Source organism: Psammomys obesus, unplaced genomic scaffold (genome assembly GCF_907164565.1).
Source record: "Psammomys obesus unplaced genomic scaffold, mPsaObe1.curated_primary_1811, whole genome shotgun sequence".
Lineage (NCBI taxonomy): Eukaryota > Metazoa > Chordata > Mammalia > Rodentia > Muridae > Psammomys > Psammomys obesus.
Genome location: NW_026585643.1, coordinates 2,493,998 through 2,510,310, shown reverse-complemented (window position 1 = coordinate 2,510,310; position 16,313 = coordinate 2,493,998). Strand labels below are relative to the sequence as shown.

Genomic DNA, 16,313 nt, shown 5'->3' with positions numbered 1-16,313 from the left:
TTCCTAAGCTAAAACAGCAAGCCAGATTCTTTCTACCACTTGGGCTAGTCAAATGTTTGCTTAGATTCAAGGCTTATTCAGGCTCGTCATAATCCTTTTGCTATTATTCATGTTAGAGCCCATTCTGGTCATTCTGGATCTCTTGCTTTAGGTAACCAGACTATTGATAATGCCTTAATAACCTTAGCTCAAGAAACACCTATACAAAAAGCTCAACTGGCTCATAAATTACATCATCTTAATAGTCACTTCTTATGTTTAACTTATGGCCTTACCAAAAAACAAGCCAAAAAAATTGTTAAAAAATTATAACAATTGTGATGTTTTCTGTCCAGTACCTCATCTTGGGGTTAACCCCCGAGGGCTGACTCCAGGTCAGCTATGGCAGATGGATGTGACTCATTTTATGGAATTTGGGAAATTAAAATTTATTCATGTAACTATTGATACCTGTACAGGATTTATTTTTGCTACCTTGCGTTCTGGAGAAGCTGCATGCCACGTTATAGATCATTGTTTGGCTGCATTTGCTGTTCTTGGTGTGCCACACCAAATTAAAACTGACAACGGACCAGCTTATACCAACAAGCCCTTTCAATTTTTTTTGTAAAAAATTAAATATTAAGCATGTAACAGGTACTCCTTATAATCCTATGGGCCAAGGCATGGTTAAACATGCCGATACCACCATTAAGATATATTTACAAAAGACAAAAAAGGGGGAATTATGTCCTCCTTGTTCATCTAGAGCTCAATTTAAATTTTTTAACTTTGGACAAACATGGCAAATCTGCAGCTAAACATTTTTGGCACCCTAAAACCTCCATGGTTAAATGGAGGGACCCCTTGAATAATACATGTCATGGACCCGACCCCATTTTAATTTGGGGACGAGGATATGTTTGTGGTTTTTTTTTTTTTTGCAGGTTAAAGATGCTGCTTGATGGCTGCCAGAGAGACTGGTACAACAAGTGGATTACTTCAAGGAACAAGATCATTCTCCAAGTGACAATATTGCTGATCCTGCTGCAGCTGATTCATCCAGTGAAGGCTAAATTACACTTTTAGGCCTTAGTACCCAATCCTACTCTTGTTCTCCCTGTACATGTTAGCACACCTTTGTTTGGCTGGTCTGGTACTATTCATCTTTGTTATTGCCAGATGTGTCCACTTAGCTCAACAGCGCCAAGCTAGATTTAAGGCCATTGAAACAGCAGCATGCTATGACTCCCTCACCCCAGGTAGGGGCTTGGCTTGCCCAGCTCAAAGTCAGCTTTAACCTCTCCTTTCCTGTGTGATGGGCCGGTTAGTCAATGACGGGTTCTGGGTGATCGGATATTTATCAACCTAAGACATGGAAATCCCCCTATAAGCGGGATTCTCCCATGACAGGTAAGATATTTATCGGGAATCACCCCCACCTAAAACAGGCACAGTCCCTTTGTTTTAATTCGAAAGGGTGGAATTGTGGCAGCCTTTTTGGAGTTAATGGCATCTGAGCAGTGGAATTCAGCCTCTTGGCTTTGGCTATTTTCCAAAGTCCAGTTTCTCATAAACTGACCTTGCTGGTCCTACAGCGGATTGCTCTGACCCTGAGAAACTCTGTGCAACCATAGTAACCAGACAGCAGGCTCTGTGTAACCTCGAGTGAGCTCTCCTATGTTTTGACCAAGTAAAGCTCCTACGTGAGAAACTGCTTGTACTTTTTTGCCTACTTAAGTGTTAACCTGACGTCCATTAAATCGACACCTGGATCAGCATGTAGACTTGGTGTCCTTCTCTGTGTTACCCTGTCTCTCTCTCCCCCAGCCCTCTCTCAGGTGGTATTCAGGTGTCACTGCTGGCCAGTGACACCCAAAAGGGTCCTAGAGCTAGCACTGAGCCTTCTTGACATGTCCTATGAATATTTACTTGTTCTGAGACAAGTGTCATATAGCTGATCCTGGCCTCGACTACTAATTGTCTGCATCTACCTCCTGAGTCTGAATTACAGGCATGTTTCACCATGATGGCAGAACGACTCTTCAAAAGTAGATTCTAGAGTCCCCATCAGTATCTTGGCTGCAACATCATGAGACTTTGAGCTATACTTAATTAAGCATTTTTAATTAAAATTATTTTACATGCATTTATATTGTGTAGAGGTACACGGGTACCAGAGCCCATGTGTAGAAGTCAGAGGACAACTTGTGTTAGTCAGTTTTCTCCTTCTACCATGTGGGTTCTGGGGACTGATTTCTGACTATCAGGGTTGGTGGCAAGCACCTTCACACAGTGAGCCATCTTGTCAGCCCCCATATATATTGTTTTAAGCTGCTAAGTTTGCAGTAATTTGTCATATAGCAATAAATAATACAAAAATTATACAACTTAACAGTTGTTATACAAAATAGGAAAGTAGGCAGCAAATCCTTCCCTTGTAAAGGCATGGGGCTGCTGGTGCTACTTTTTCCCTCACCTTCTGGTCAGCCAGATACATCAACTAAATTTTCTTTAGTCCATTTATTCAATCAGTAGTTACTAAGTGACTATTATTATGTATTTTTCTAGAGGATATAATGGAGAAGAGACTAAACTCCCCTTTTCATGAACTTACTTTCTACAGAACAGGGAAAAAAGCATTAGAGTTCGGTGCAGGATGAGACATAAGGGTGACATATTCAATATTTCATAGGAAAAAAAAGACCCACTTTAAAAATATAATCTGGCAAGTATGGTTACTTGGGCTACACATTTGGGCTAGAGAGATGGCTCAGTGGTTAAGAATATGCTTAACAATAGAGGGCTGCTCTTCCAGAGGACCTGGGTTTGAATCTAACACCTATGTGCTGGCTCACAACCGTCTGTAACTCCAGTTACAGAGGATCCGCAACATCTTCTGACCTCTGAAGCAAAACACCCATCTAAAAAAAATGAATTAGAAATAAATATATTTTAAAAATAGCTGGGCAGTGGTGGTGGACGCGTTTAAGCCCAGCACTCGGGAAGCGGAGGCAGGTGGACCTGTGAATTCAAGGCTAGCCTGGTCTACAAAGCAAGTTCTAGGACAGTCTGGGCTACACAGAGAAACACTGTCTCAAAACAAAGCAAAACAAAAACAAACCAACAAAAAATCTGGGGCAGTGCAGTTGTTGCTTTTGCAGAGGACCTAGGTTCTACTTCTAGCACTCACAAAACTGACTCAAAACCATCTAACTCCAATTCCAGGGGTCCTGATGGACTTCTGGTTCCATGGGCACCAGGAATGATTGGGGTGTACATACATACATGCAGGTGAAACTGTAACATTAAATACATCTAAACCTTGAAAAAAATCTAAGCAATCCGTATAAACATGAGTAAATAAAGGAACAAAACTCTGGGAAATCAGAGGTGCTTAACAAATATCAGTGTCCTGAAGTGTCAGCAGATACTTATTTACCTTACTGATATTTATCTTAAGACCTAACAAAGTGGGCTAAGTGGAGGCCACTTATTTCCACTGTTTCCAGCTCAGAAGATGGAGACATGACAAGTGTCTGAGACTGAGACACTGCACTGTCCCTGAGCACGTACTTCATCAGGTGAGACGATGTGCTTTACTTGCACCGGATACAGCTGCTCTGGCGGAGGTAGAAGTGAAGACAGATATGGTGGTACAATGGGAGCCTCCATTTCAGGCAAAAGCAATTCCTAAAACACCACAAACATTTAAATTTCAGAATGGCAATCATGAAAATTAACATAAAACTTCATTATGGTGCCAAATTATTTCAATTAACAGGGACTGAATTCTCCTATGTACTGAAAGTCTCAAAAAGTCTCCTAGCAGCAAGCAGGACAACTCACGAGCTTTAACATTCTTTTATTCTTCAGTAAAAAAACAGCTTTACACAAACAAAAGCATGTGTGTCTACTAATGCATGTCCACAGTGGAGACATGGAATAGAGTGGACAAGTGCTCAACAATGTGTGCCACTCATGAAGAGTGGTATTGGGGTGCAAAAGTACAGAGTACACACGCTGGCGTGCTCTGATCACTGTCCCAGACTGAACTGTGGGCACCACAACATCAGAGACTGAGATTTCCAGTTGAGAGATAACCCCACGGTGCAGGAAATGATTGGGACCGACCTTAGGTCACCTAGACATTTCCTGGAAAAGACTCGGGGTTCCACAGGTGCCCAGAAGCCAGCCCAGAGCCAGAGCTGGGGACCTAGGCACCAGCTCATACATAGTCCTGCCTGCGCGCCTGACTCGCTGGCCCAGATAGAACTGCGGGCCCCAGGGCATCAGAGACTGAGTTTCTCTGTCAGGTGTAAACCCAAAGGGAGGGGAACAGCTGGACTGATCTCAGAGCACTCAGCCAATACCACCACCCCGAAAAGGTCTTGGGAAAAATTACCCAGTTTTGGTGGACGCCCAGGCACAAAATCTCCAGAAAGGCAGAAAGGCAGAGCCACGTAAATCTGTGCCTGCGGGTTCTACTCGCCATCACAGACAGAACTGCTGTCCCCAAAGCAAAGACTGGGTGTCCATGTCAGGAGGAAATCCCACAGCGGGGGTGGGGGATGGTCATCAGGTCCAATGCTCAGGACACCGAGCTCCAAAAGACTTTCTGGATTCACGCAGAATCTAGGCTCTAGCTTTCTACTGCAGGCAGGAGCGCTGCGCTCAACCACCATTATTGAGTACTGCTAGGGCACTGGGGCACACAGCTGCATCTTCAGACCTACAAAAGCCAGAGAGCCATTACAGCAGCCCTCAAATACTGCTCCAAGGTTCAACCAGTTATCCCTAGCTAGACTGACAAAACTGTGGGAATCCCTGGTTCTTCAAGAGGGCTGCACCCAAAAATTACACCTTAAGAGCAACAGCTGCTGCTCACTAAATTCAGAGCAAGAAACCCAGCAGCAGGGCAGCCATCACCAGGATCTCTCCTGATGAGAGGAGAGCCTTCTTGAACACCACAGTTACCACACAGGTCCATATACCTGAAGTGAACTGTGACAATTCCTGAGAAGCACCACCATTCAGTTGACCATACCCAAAAAGGAGAGGAAAACTTCAAAACCCTGCCAAGTGGATTTTCCCCACCCCAGGACCCAGCAGGCACCAGAAATTTAACAGACAACACCTGAGACAGAGAGATGGGTAGAGGATAGGGAAAAAGCACAACCAACAAAAGGCAAAGCAATATGGCATCCCCAGAACCCAGTTATCCAGGGGCAAGTAGCCCTGGACGTGCTAACATAAGTGAAATTCAAGAAGATGACCTTACATCTATGCTTAGGAAGAGGTTAATGGAGGAAGCAAATAAAATGCGTAAAGAATTAGGGGAAGATATGATAAAACAGATTATGGCCATTCGTAAAGAAATACAGGAAGATGCAGCCAGTTTGTGGTGTTCAGAGAGGAAATGATTAAGTCACTGAAAGAAATAAAAGAAACAGAGGAATGTTCAAAGAAACAGGTGAAGGAATTGAAGGAAAAACAGGAAAATACAGTCAGGTGAAGAAAATCAACAAAACGGTTCAAGATCTGAAGATAGAATTGGAAAAATTAAAGAAAACACAAAGGGAGGAAATCATAGAGAGGGAGAATCTTGGAAAGAAAACAGGAACTACAGAGGTAAGCATAACCAACAGACTATAAGAGATGGAAGAAAGAATCTCAGGTGTGGAAGATACAATGGAAGAAATTGATGTATCCATCAAAGAAAATAATAAATCTAAAAAATTCCTGACACAAACCACCCAAGAAATCCAAGACAACATAAAAAGACAAAACCTAAGAATAATAGGAATAGAGGAAAAGAAGATTCCCTCCTCCAAGGCCCAGAAAATATTTTCAACAAAATCATTGAAGAAAATTTTCCCAACTTAAAGGGAAGGCCTATAAGAATACAAGAGGCCTACAGAACACCTAATAAATTAGACCAGAAAAGAAGATCCACCTGCCACATAATAATCAAAACAGTAAGTATACAGAACAAAGAAAAAATACTAAAAGCTGCAAGGGAAAAAGCCCAAGTAACATATAATGGCAAACCCATCAGAATCACACCTGACTTCTCAACAGAAACTATGAAAGCCAGAAGAGCCTGGACAGATATCATGCAGACCCTAAGAGAACACAGATGTCAGCCTAGGTTACTATACCCAGCAAAACTCTCAGTCCTCACAGACGGAGAAAACAAGATATTCAATGACAAAAACAAATTTCAACAATACCTACACACAAATCCAGCATTACAGAAGATACTAGAAGGAAAATACAACCCAAGAAAACTAACTACTTTCAAGAAAACACAGGAAATAAATAACCTCACTGCAGCAAAACAAAAAGTAGCCAAATACACAAACACACTACCATAGCCAAGATCAATATCAAAGGATCTAACAGCCACTTGTCATTAATCTCCATCAACATCAATGGACTCAATTCTCCAGTAAAAAGACACAGATTAACAGAATGGATGCATAAACAAGACCCAACAATCTGTTGTATAGAAGAAACAGACCTAAATCACAAAGATGGACATTACCTGAGAGTAAAGGGCTGGAAGACAAGTTTTCCAAGCAAATGGACCCAAGAAGCAAGCAGGAGTAGCCATCCTAATATCTAATAAAATAGATTTTCAACCAAAATTAATCAAAAGAGATAGAGAAGGACACTTCATACTCATCAAGGGAAAATTCCACCAGGAAGATATCACAATCTTGACCATCTATGCCCCAAATGCAAGGGCACCCACATTTGTAAAAGAAACTTTAATAAAACTTAAACCACACATAGACCCCCCACATTAATAGTGGGAGACTTCAACACCCCACTCTCAACAAAGGACCGGTCAATAAAACAGAAATTAAACAAAGAAACAATAACTCGGATAGAGGTCATGAATCAAATGTACCTCACGGACATCTACAGAACCTTTCACCCAAACACAAAAGAATTTACCTTCTTCTCAGCACCTCATGGAAGCTTCTCCAAAATAGACCATATAGTTGGTCACAAAGCAAGATTCAACAGATACAAGAAGATTGAAACAATCCCTTGTATCCTATCTGATCACCATGGACTAAAGCTGGACCTCAATGACAAAAATAGCAAAAGGCCTACACACACATAGAAACTGAACAACTTGCTACTCAATGACAGCTGGGTCAGAGAAGAAATAAAGAAATTAAAGACTTCCTAGATTTCAGTGAAAATGAAGGCACAACATACCCAAACTTATGGGACACAATGAAAGCAGTGCTAAGAGGAAAGTTCATAACACTAAGTGCCTTCAAGAAGAAATTTGAAACATCTCATGCAAGTAACTTAATGGCTCACTTAAAAGCCGTAGGGAAAAAAAAGAAGCAGACACACCAAAGAGGAGTAGACGGCTGGAAATAATCAAACTCAGGGCTGAAATCAATCAATTAGAAACAAATAAAACAATTCAAAGAATCAATGAAACCAAAAGCTGGTTCTTTGAGAAAATCAACAAGATAGACATACCCTTGGCCAAACTAACTAAAAGGCAGAGAGAAACTATCCAAATCAACAAAATCAGAAACGAAAAGGGGGACATAACCATAGACACTGAAGAAATCCAAACAATAATTAGGTCTTACTTCCAAAGTCTATATGCCACAAAATTTGAAAATCTAAATGAAATGGACAATTTTCTTGACCGATTCTACATGCCAAAGCTGAATCAATACCAGGTAAACCAATTAAATAATCCTATATCCCCTAAGGAAACAGAAGCTGTCATCAAAAGTCTACCATGTAAGAAAAGCGCAGGACCAGATGGTTTCAGCGCAGAATTCTACCAGACCTTCAAAGAAGAGCTAACACCAATACTCTTCAAATAATTCCACAAAATAGAAACAGAAGGAACACTACCAAACTCATTCTATGAAGCCACAGTCACCTTGGTACCTAAACCTCACAAAGACCCAATAAAGAAAGAGAATTTCAGGCCAATCTCCCTCATGAACATTGATGCAAAAATACTCAACAAAATACTTGCAAACCGAATCCAAGAACACATCAAAGAATCATCCACTACGACCAAGTAGGCTTCGTCCCAGACGTGCAGGGGTGGTTCAGTATACGGAAATCCATCAATGTGATCCACCACATAAACAAACTGAAGGAGAAAAACCACATGATCATCTCTTTAAATGCTGAAAAGGCATCTGACAAAATCCAACATCCATTCACGTTTAAAGTCTTGGAGAGATCAGGGATACAAGGCACATACCTGAACATAGTAAAGGCAATATACAGCAAGCCTATAGCTAACATCAAACTCAATGGAGAGAAACTTAAATCATTCCCACTGAAATCAGAGACAAGGCAAGGCTGCCCACTCTGTCCGTATCTCTTCAACATTGTTCTTGAAATCCTTGCTAGAGCAATAAGACAATTGAAGGAGATCAAGGGGATACAAATTGGAAAGGAAGAAGTCAAAGTATCACTATTTGCAGATGATATGTTAGTATACCTGAGTGACCCCAAAAATTCTACCAGGGAACTCCTACAGCTGATTAACACCTTCAGCAAAGTGGCTGGATGCAAAATTAACTAAAAAAAAAAAAATCAGTAGCCCTCCTGTATACAAAAGACAAAAGGGCTGAGAAAGAAATTAGGAAAACAACACCCTTCACAATAGCCACAAAGGACATAAAGTACCTTGGTGTGAACCTAACCAAGCAAGTCAAAGACTTGTATGAAAAAAATTTCCAGTCTCTAAAGAAAGAATTGAAGAAGATATCAGAAGATGGAAAGATCTTCCATGCTCATGGCTTGGCAGGATTAACATAGTAAAAATGGCCATCTTACCAAAAGCAAGCTACAGATTCAATACAATTCCCATCAAATTGCCAACACAATTCTTTACAGACCTTGAAAGAAAAAATATCAACTTCATATGGAACAACAAGAAACCCAGGATTGCTAAAACAATTGTCTACAGTAAAAGATCTTCAGGAGGTATCTCCATCCCTGATCTCAAGCTGTACTAAAAAGCAACGATACTAAAAACTGCATGGTACTGGCATAGAAACAGACTGGTGAATCAATGGAATCAAATAGAAGACCCTGACATAAATCCACACACTTATGGACACCTGATTTTTGACAAAGATGCCAAAACCATTCAATGGAAAAAAGAGACAGCATCTTCAACAAAGGGTGCTGTTCTAACTGGAAGTCTACATGTAGAAAAATGCAAATAGACCCATATTTATCACCTTGCAGAAAACTAAAGTCCAAGTGGATCAAAGACCTTGACATAAAACCAGACACACTAAACCGCTTAGAAGAAAAAGTGGGGAAGAACCATGAACTCATTGGCACAGGAGACAACTTCCTGAACAGAACACCAACAGCACAGGCTCTAAGAGCAACAATCAATAAATGGGACCTCATGAAACTGAAAAGCTTCTGTAAAGCAAAGGACACTGTTGTCAGAACAAATAACTGCCTACAGACTGGGAAAGGATCTTCCCCAACTCTATATCTGACAGAGGGCTAATATCCAGTATATACAAAGAACTCAAGAAGTTAAACAGCAACAAATCAATTAGTCCAATTAAAAAATGGAGTACAGAGCTAAACAGAGAATTCTCAGAGGAATATCGAATGGCAGAGAAACACTTAAAGAAATGCTCAATCTCATTAGCCATCAGGGAAATGTAAATCAACACGACCGTAAGATTTTACCTTACACCCATCAGAATGGCTAAGATCAAAAACTCAAGAGACAACACATGCTAGAGAGGTTGTGGAGAAAGGGGAACCCTCTTTCACTGCTGGAGGGAATGTAAACTGGTACAACCACTCTGGAAATCAATCTGGCGCTTTCTCAGACAACTAGTAATAGCGCTTCCTCAAGATCCAGCCATAGCACTCCTAGGCATATGCCCAAAAGAGGCTCAAGTACACACTACGGACATTTGCTCAACCATGTTTGTAGCAGTCTTATTTGTAATAGCCAGAATCTGGAAACAGCCCAGATGCCCCTCAGTGGAGGAATGGATACAGAATTGTGGTACATCTACACAATGGAATATTACTCAGCAATGAAAAACAAGGAAATCATGAAATGTGCAGGTAAATGGTAGGATCTGGAAAAGATCATCCTGAGTGAGCTATCCCAAAAGCAGAAAGACGCACACGGTATATACTCACTCATATAGACATATAATATAGGATAAACCTACTAAAATCTGTACACCTAAATAAACTAATCAAGAGGGAGGACTCCTGCTAAAATGCTCAATTCCTATCCAGAAAGGCAAAGAGGATGGACATCAGAAGAAGGAGAAAAGAGGGAACAAGTCAGGAGCCTGACACAGAGGGCCTCTGAAAGGCTCTGCCCTACAGACTATCAATGCAGATGCTGAGACTTAAGGGCAACTTTTGGGCAGAGTGCAGGGAATCTTATGAAAGAAGTGGGAAACAGTAAGTTCTGGAGAGGACAGGAACTCCACAAGGAGAGCAACAGAATAAAAAAATCTGAGCACAGGGGTCTTTCCTGAGACTGATACTCCAACCAAGGCCTATGCATGGAGATAACCTAAGACCCCTGCACAAAGGCAGCCCATGGCAGTTCAGTATCCAAGTGGGTTCCATAGTAATGGGAACAGGGACTGTCTCTGACATGAACTGATTGGCCTGCTCTTTAATTACCTCCCCCTCATGGGGGAAGAGGCACAAGAAGACAATGCAGCCACTCCTGAGGAGACCTAATTGCCTAGGATCAGAAGGAAGGAAAAGAAGACCTCCCCTATCAGTAGACTTGGGGAAGGGCATGCATGCAGAGGGTGGAGGAAGGGAAGGATTGTATCCAATAGGGGGGATACAAAGTGAATAAAGTGTAATTAATAAAGAATTTAAATAAAAGTACAGAGTGAGACACATACATACTCACACCTTTTTTTGAGACTATGTAGCCCAGGCTGGATTTCCCAGAGATCAGCCTGCCAGTACCTTCCAAGTGCTAGGATTAAAAGTCTGTGCATCCGTGCTGGGCCCTCCTATTCTATAGCACTTATTTGCTTTTATAACAGGTGTTTACTACATAACAAATAACACACAAAATGCTCAAAAAGGTATGTTAAAGTCACTGAGAGAGTAAGAATGTTCTTAAGTTCTATAAAGCATAAGGGAAAAACATATAAAAACGAGAGGATTATGAGAGTTAGCAATTAAAGCAAAGGAATATACATGGTGTGGGTGCAGGTTTTCTGCAAAGACCAGGAATATCTTCCTCTTTAGAAATGTAGTAACTTTTCTTTATCTACTTCCGATGTCTATTCTTTTATTTTTTTGTATTAATCACAGGTTATTTACTTTGTATCCCAGCTGTAGCCTCCTCCTTCATTCCCTCCCAATCCCACCCTCCCTCCCTCATCTTCTCCCCACCCCTTTCCTAGTCCACTAACAAGGGAGAACCTTCTCCCCTTCCATCTGACCCTAGCTTATCAATTCTCTTCAGGACTGGCTGCAATGTCCTCTTCTGTGGCCTAGCAAGGCTGCTCCTCCCTCGTGAGGGGTGGTGGTGGAAGAGCTCGCCGTTGAGTTCATGTCAGAAATAGTTCCTGTTCCCCTTATTAGAGAACCCATTTGGACACTGAGCTACCATGGGCTATATCCGAGCAGAGGTTCTAGATTATATCCATACATGGTCCTTGGTTGGAGAAACAGTCTCATGAAAGACCCCTGTACCCTGATATATTTGGTCCTTGTGGAGCTCCTGTACTCTCCAGGTCTTACTAACTCCCCCTTCTTTCATCTGATTCCCTGCACTCTGCCGAAGGTTTGGTTATGAGTCTTAATATCTGCTTTGATACACTGCTATTGGATATAGGAGAAAACAAGTAACAGGACAGGAGCCTACCAATGTCTATTCTATTTCCCTTTCTGAGTGGAATTCAAGCATCCTCCTTTGGGCCCTCCTTGTTACTTACCTTCTTTCGGACTGTGGATTATAGAATGGTTATCCTGCACTATATGGTTTATATCTACTGATAAGTGATATGTGTCTCTTTCTGGGTCTGGGTTATCTCACTCAGGATGATATTTTCTAGTTCCACCTATTTGCCTGCAAAATTCATGATGTCCTTGTTTTTAATAGCTGAGTAGTATTCCATTGTGTAAATGTTTCAGTTTCTTTATCTATTCTTTGGTTGAGGGACATCTGGGTTGTTTCCAGTTTCTAGCTATTATGAGTAAAGCTGCTATAAACATAGTTGAGTCAATGTCCTTGTAGTATGGTGGAGTACCTTTTGGGTATATGTCCAGTAGTAGTATAGCAGTATCTTGAGGTAGAACTATTCCCAATTTTCTGAGATACCGCAAGATTGATTTAGAGCATGCGCAGACTGGATCTAGGCCCCATACACATATGTAACCAATGGGCACCTTAGTCTTAATGTGGGTCCCCTAGAAAGCGAAGCAGGGGCTGCCTTTGATACGGACTCTGTTGCCTGCTAGTGGGTCACTTTCCCCTAGCTATGCTGCCTTATCTAGCCTCAGTGAAGAGGGTGTTCTTAGTCCTGATGCAACTTGATGTGCTGGCATGGGTTGTGGGGGACAGGCATTCTCCTTTTCTGAGGAGAAGCGGAGGGGGAAAAAGGGGAAAGAGGGTGGGTGGTCAGGTTTGGGAGAAGAGGAGAGAGGGGCCTGTGATCTAGATGTAAAGCAAATTAATTAATAAATTAAAAAAGAAATGTAATATAAACAAAAAGCCATCACATTAAAATTTGCTGGTTACTTTGTTACTGTTTAATATTTCTTGGGGGGCAATACAGGAGAGTTCTGCAAAAAGAAGAACACATTTTGCAATTTTATTTTTTACAAAGTAAGAAGTACTTCATGTTTTATAACCATTCAGATGAAATTGTTCAGTGATAGTTTGCTAGTATTTGTGAGGCAGTAAAATCTGATCTCTACATCTCAAAAACCAAATGAAAATTTAAAAAAATTCTTCCTGAATCAAAACCCATACAAAGGACTAAAGAAAAAGAAAAGAAAAAAGAACAAATTAGATTTTATCAAAATTTAAAAACTCAGAAAGAAATCACGGGTGGAGGAGAGATGGCTGAAAAGATGGCTCAATGGTTTACTTTGTTTTGTTTTTTGAGACAGGGTTTCTCTGTGCAGCCTTGGCTGTCCTGGTACTCAATCTATATACCAGGCTGGCCTCAGATTATTATACTCAGAGATCTGCCTGCCTCTGCCTCCTGAGTGCTGGGATTAAAGGTATGCGCCACCATCGCCTGCCTATATGAAATTGTTAACCTTGGTTTTTGAAGTTTAAAAATGTTCCTTTGATTTCCTTGTTTTTAATTGCTAAGTAGTATTCCATTGTGTAAATGTACCACAATTTCTGTATCCATTCCTCATTTGAGGGACATCTGGGTTGTTTCCAGTTTCTGGCTATTACGAATAAAGCTGCTGCAAATGTCCTTGTTGTATAGTTTTGCATCTTTTGGATATATGCCTAGGAGTGGTATAGCTGGATCCTGAGGTAGCATTATTTCTTAATTGTCTGAGAAAGCGCCAGATTGATTTCCAAAGTGGTTGTACAAGTTTACATTCCGACCAGCAATGGAGGACAGTTCCCCTTTCTCCACATCCTTTTCAGCATGTGTTGTCACTTGAGTTCTTGATCTTAGCCATTCTGATGGGTGTAAGGTAAAATCTCAGGGTCTTTTTTATCATCCTGAGTGAGCTATCCCAGAAGCAGAAAGACACACATGGTATATACTCACTTATAAGTGGATATTAGATATATAATATAGGATAATCATACTAAAATCTGTATACCTAAAAGAAACTAAGCAAGAAGGAGGACAATGGGTAAGATGCTCAATCTTCATTCAGAAAGGCAAATGGAATAGACATCGGAAGAGCGTGAAAATAAGGAACAAGACAGGAGCCCACCCACAGAGGGCCTGTGAAAGACTCTACCTAGCAGGGTATTAAAGCAGATGCTGAGACTCATAGCCAAACTTTGGGCAGAGTGCAGGGAATCTTATGAAAGAAGAGGGAGATAGAAAGACCTGGAGGGGACAGGAGCTTCACAAGAAGAGCTACAGAACCAAAAAATCAGGGCCCAGAGGTCTTTTCTGAGACTGATACTCCAACCAAGGACCATTCATGGAGATGGAGATAACCTAAACCCCCCTGCACAGAGGTAGATGGTAGCAGCTCAGTCTCCAAATGGGTGCCCTAGTAACGGGAAGCAGGGGACTGTCTCTGACATGAACTCATGGGCTGGCTCTTCAATCACCTCCCCGTGAGGGGGGGGGAGCAGCCTGACCAGGCCACAGAGGAAGACTATGAAAAGACAGTCCTGCTGAGACCTGACAGGCTAGGGTAAGATAGAAGGGGAGGAGGTCCTCCATTATCAATGGACTAGGGAAGGGGCATGGGAAGAGATGAAGGTGGGATTGGGAGGGGATGAGGGTGGGGATACAGCTGGGATACATAGTGAATAAATTGTAATAAATAAAAAATTATGTTAAAAATATTCCTTTGAACTTTAAGTGTGTGACTGGGCAAGAGCGTGTGTCAATTGTTTTTATTCTGTTTTTGTTTTGTTTTGTTTTTTTTCTTCAAGACAGGGTTTCTCTGTGTAGCCTTGGTTGCCCTGAAATTTGCTCTGTAGACTGGTCTCAAACATAGATCTGCCTGCCCCTGCCTCCCAGTGCTGGGTTGAAGGTGGGCTGTGCCACCACTACTGGCTCTGATAGCTCAATGGTTAAAGAACATGTACTGCTGTTGCAGAGGAACTGAGTTTGGTTCCCAGTATCCATATCAGGTGGCTCCAAACTGTCTATAACTACAGCTTTAAGGGACCTGACGCTCTCTTCTGGGCTCTGGAGATACCTCCACTCTTGTGCACAAACCCACATACAGATACAAACACAAACACATACACGTGATGTAATTAAAATAATAAACATCAACATTTTAAAGTGAAAGCTGTACACAGTGGCACTTAGCACTCAGCAGGACTATAAACTTAAGGTCAGTTTAAGCTACATAGTGACATCTAGGCTAGCCTGGGCTACCTTACAATATCCTGTTTTACAAAATACACCAAAAAAATTAAAAAGTAAAATTAAAAGTAAAGAAAAACAACTATAAAGTAAAAATTAAAAAGAATAGAAGAAAAACATCTACAAATTGTGCATCTGAAAAGGACTTGAATATAGTATACTGTATACATAGAGTTTTTTTTTTGAGACAGGGTACTTCTGTGTAGCCGTGGCTGTCCTTTGTAGACTAGGCTGGACTTGAACTCACAGAGATTGGCCTGCCTTTGCCTCCTGAGTGCTGGGATTAAAGGCGTGCTCTACCACCACCAGATAAGAATTCTTATAACTACAGTAAAAAGATAACTGAACCAAAACAGCAAATTTTAATTTCTCTAAAGAAATATTTAAAATGTTAACCCCATGTAAAGAACGTTACTAATCATCAGAGAAATGGATAGCACACACAATACCGGAGGATGGGAAGCAGAAGTCCTCACCAATGCTGAGGAGATGAAGAAAATGGAGCACCTGCACACTGTGCGTGTGGGGGCGAAGCAGTGACATCACTGTGCGGAATAGTCTCAGACTCCTTAGAGTGCCAAACCTGTCTATCATCAGAACATGAGGAAGGAACATCTATGCCCACACACAAGCTTACACAGAAGTGCTTCTGGCAGCGCTGCTCACAATCACCCAACAGTGGAAATAAACCACTGTCCACCAACAGACAAGTGGATGAATAGAAGAGATCCAGAAAACAGAATGAAGTTCTGCTAAATATTACATGTGTAAACACTGGCAACAGACTACAAGGGCTAGTGAGATGGCTCAGCCAACACAGGTGTTTGCCAACAAGCTTGCTGACCTGAGTTTACTCCCTGGGACCCAGATGGAGAAGGACAGAACTGACTCCCTCAAGCTGCCCTTTGACCCCCACATGCGTAATATGGTGTACACCCCACAAATAAATATAATGATAAATAAAAGGATTATCTTTAAAGACTGACTTCACAGAGACAAGATTGAGTGGTTACCAAAAGCCAAGGAATGGAAGGGTGGAAATGACTGTGGCTGGTTTCTTTTTAGAAGCTCTTCATTTAGTGGTGCTAGCTGCACTACGCAGTAATTACTAAAATCCAAAGACATATATTTGAAGAAAGTGAATTTATAGTATGTAAGTAGCAGCTCAATGAAGTGGCTATGAGAAATAAAAATCTTCTGGATTTTCTTCTTTTAATTTTAAAGTAATTTTTTTAATTAAAAAATGTGGCTGGGTGTGGAAGC

At 41.3% G+C, this 16,313-nt stretch overlaps 1 protein-coding gene across 2 annotated transcripts in view; it reads right to left on the bottom strand.

The window, feature by feature from the left end:
• Rnf17 (ring finger protein 17) overlaps positions 1 to 16,313 on the bottom strand; it is a 138,514-nt gene that overhangs the window by 10,253 nt on the left and 111,948 nt on the right. For both annotated transcript variants that reach the window (XM_055617897.1, XM_055617906.1), the window contains exon 31: positions 3,556 to 3,672. In XM_055617897.1, the coding sequence (XP_055473872.1) occupies positions 3,556 to 3,672 (117 nt within the window). The remainder of the gene's footprint in view (positions 1 to 3,555; positions 3,673 to 16,313) is intronic.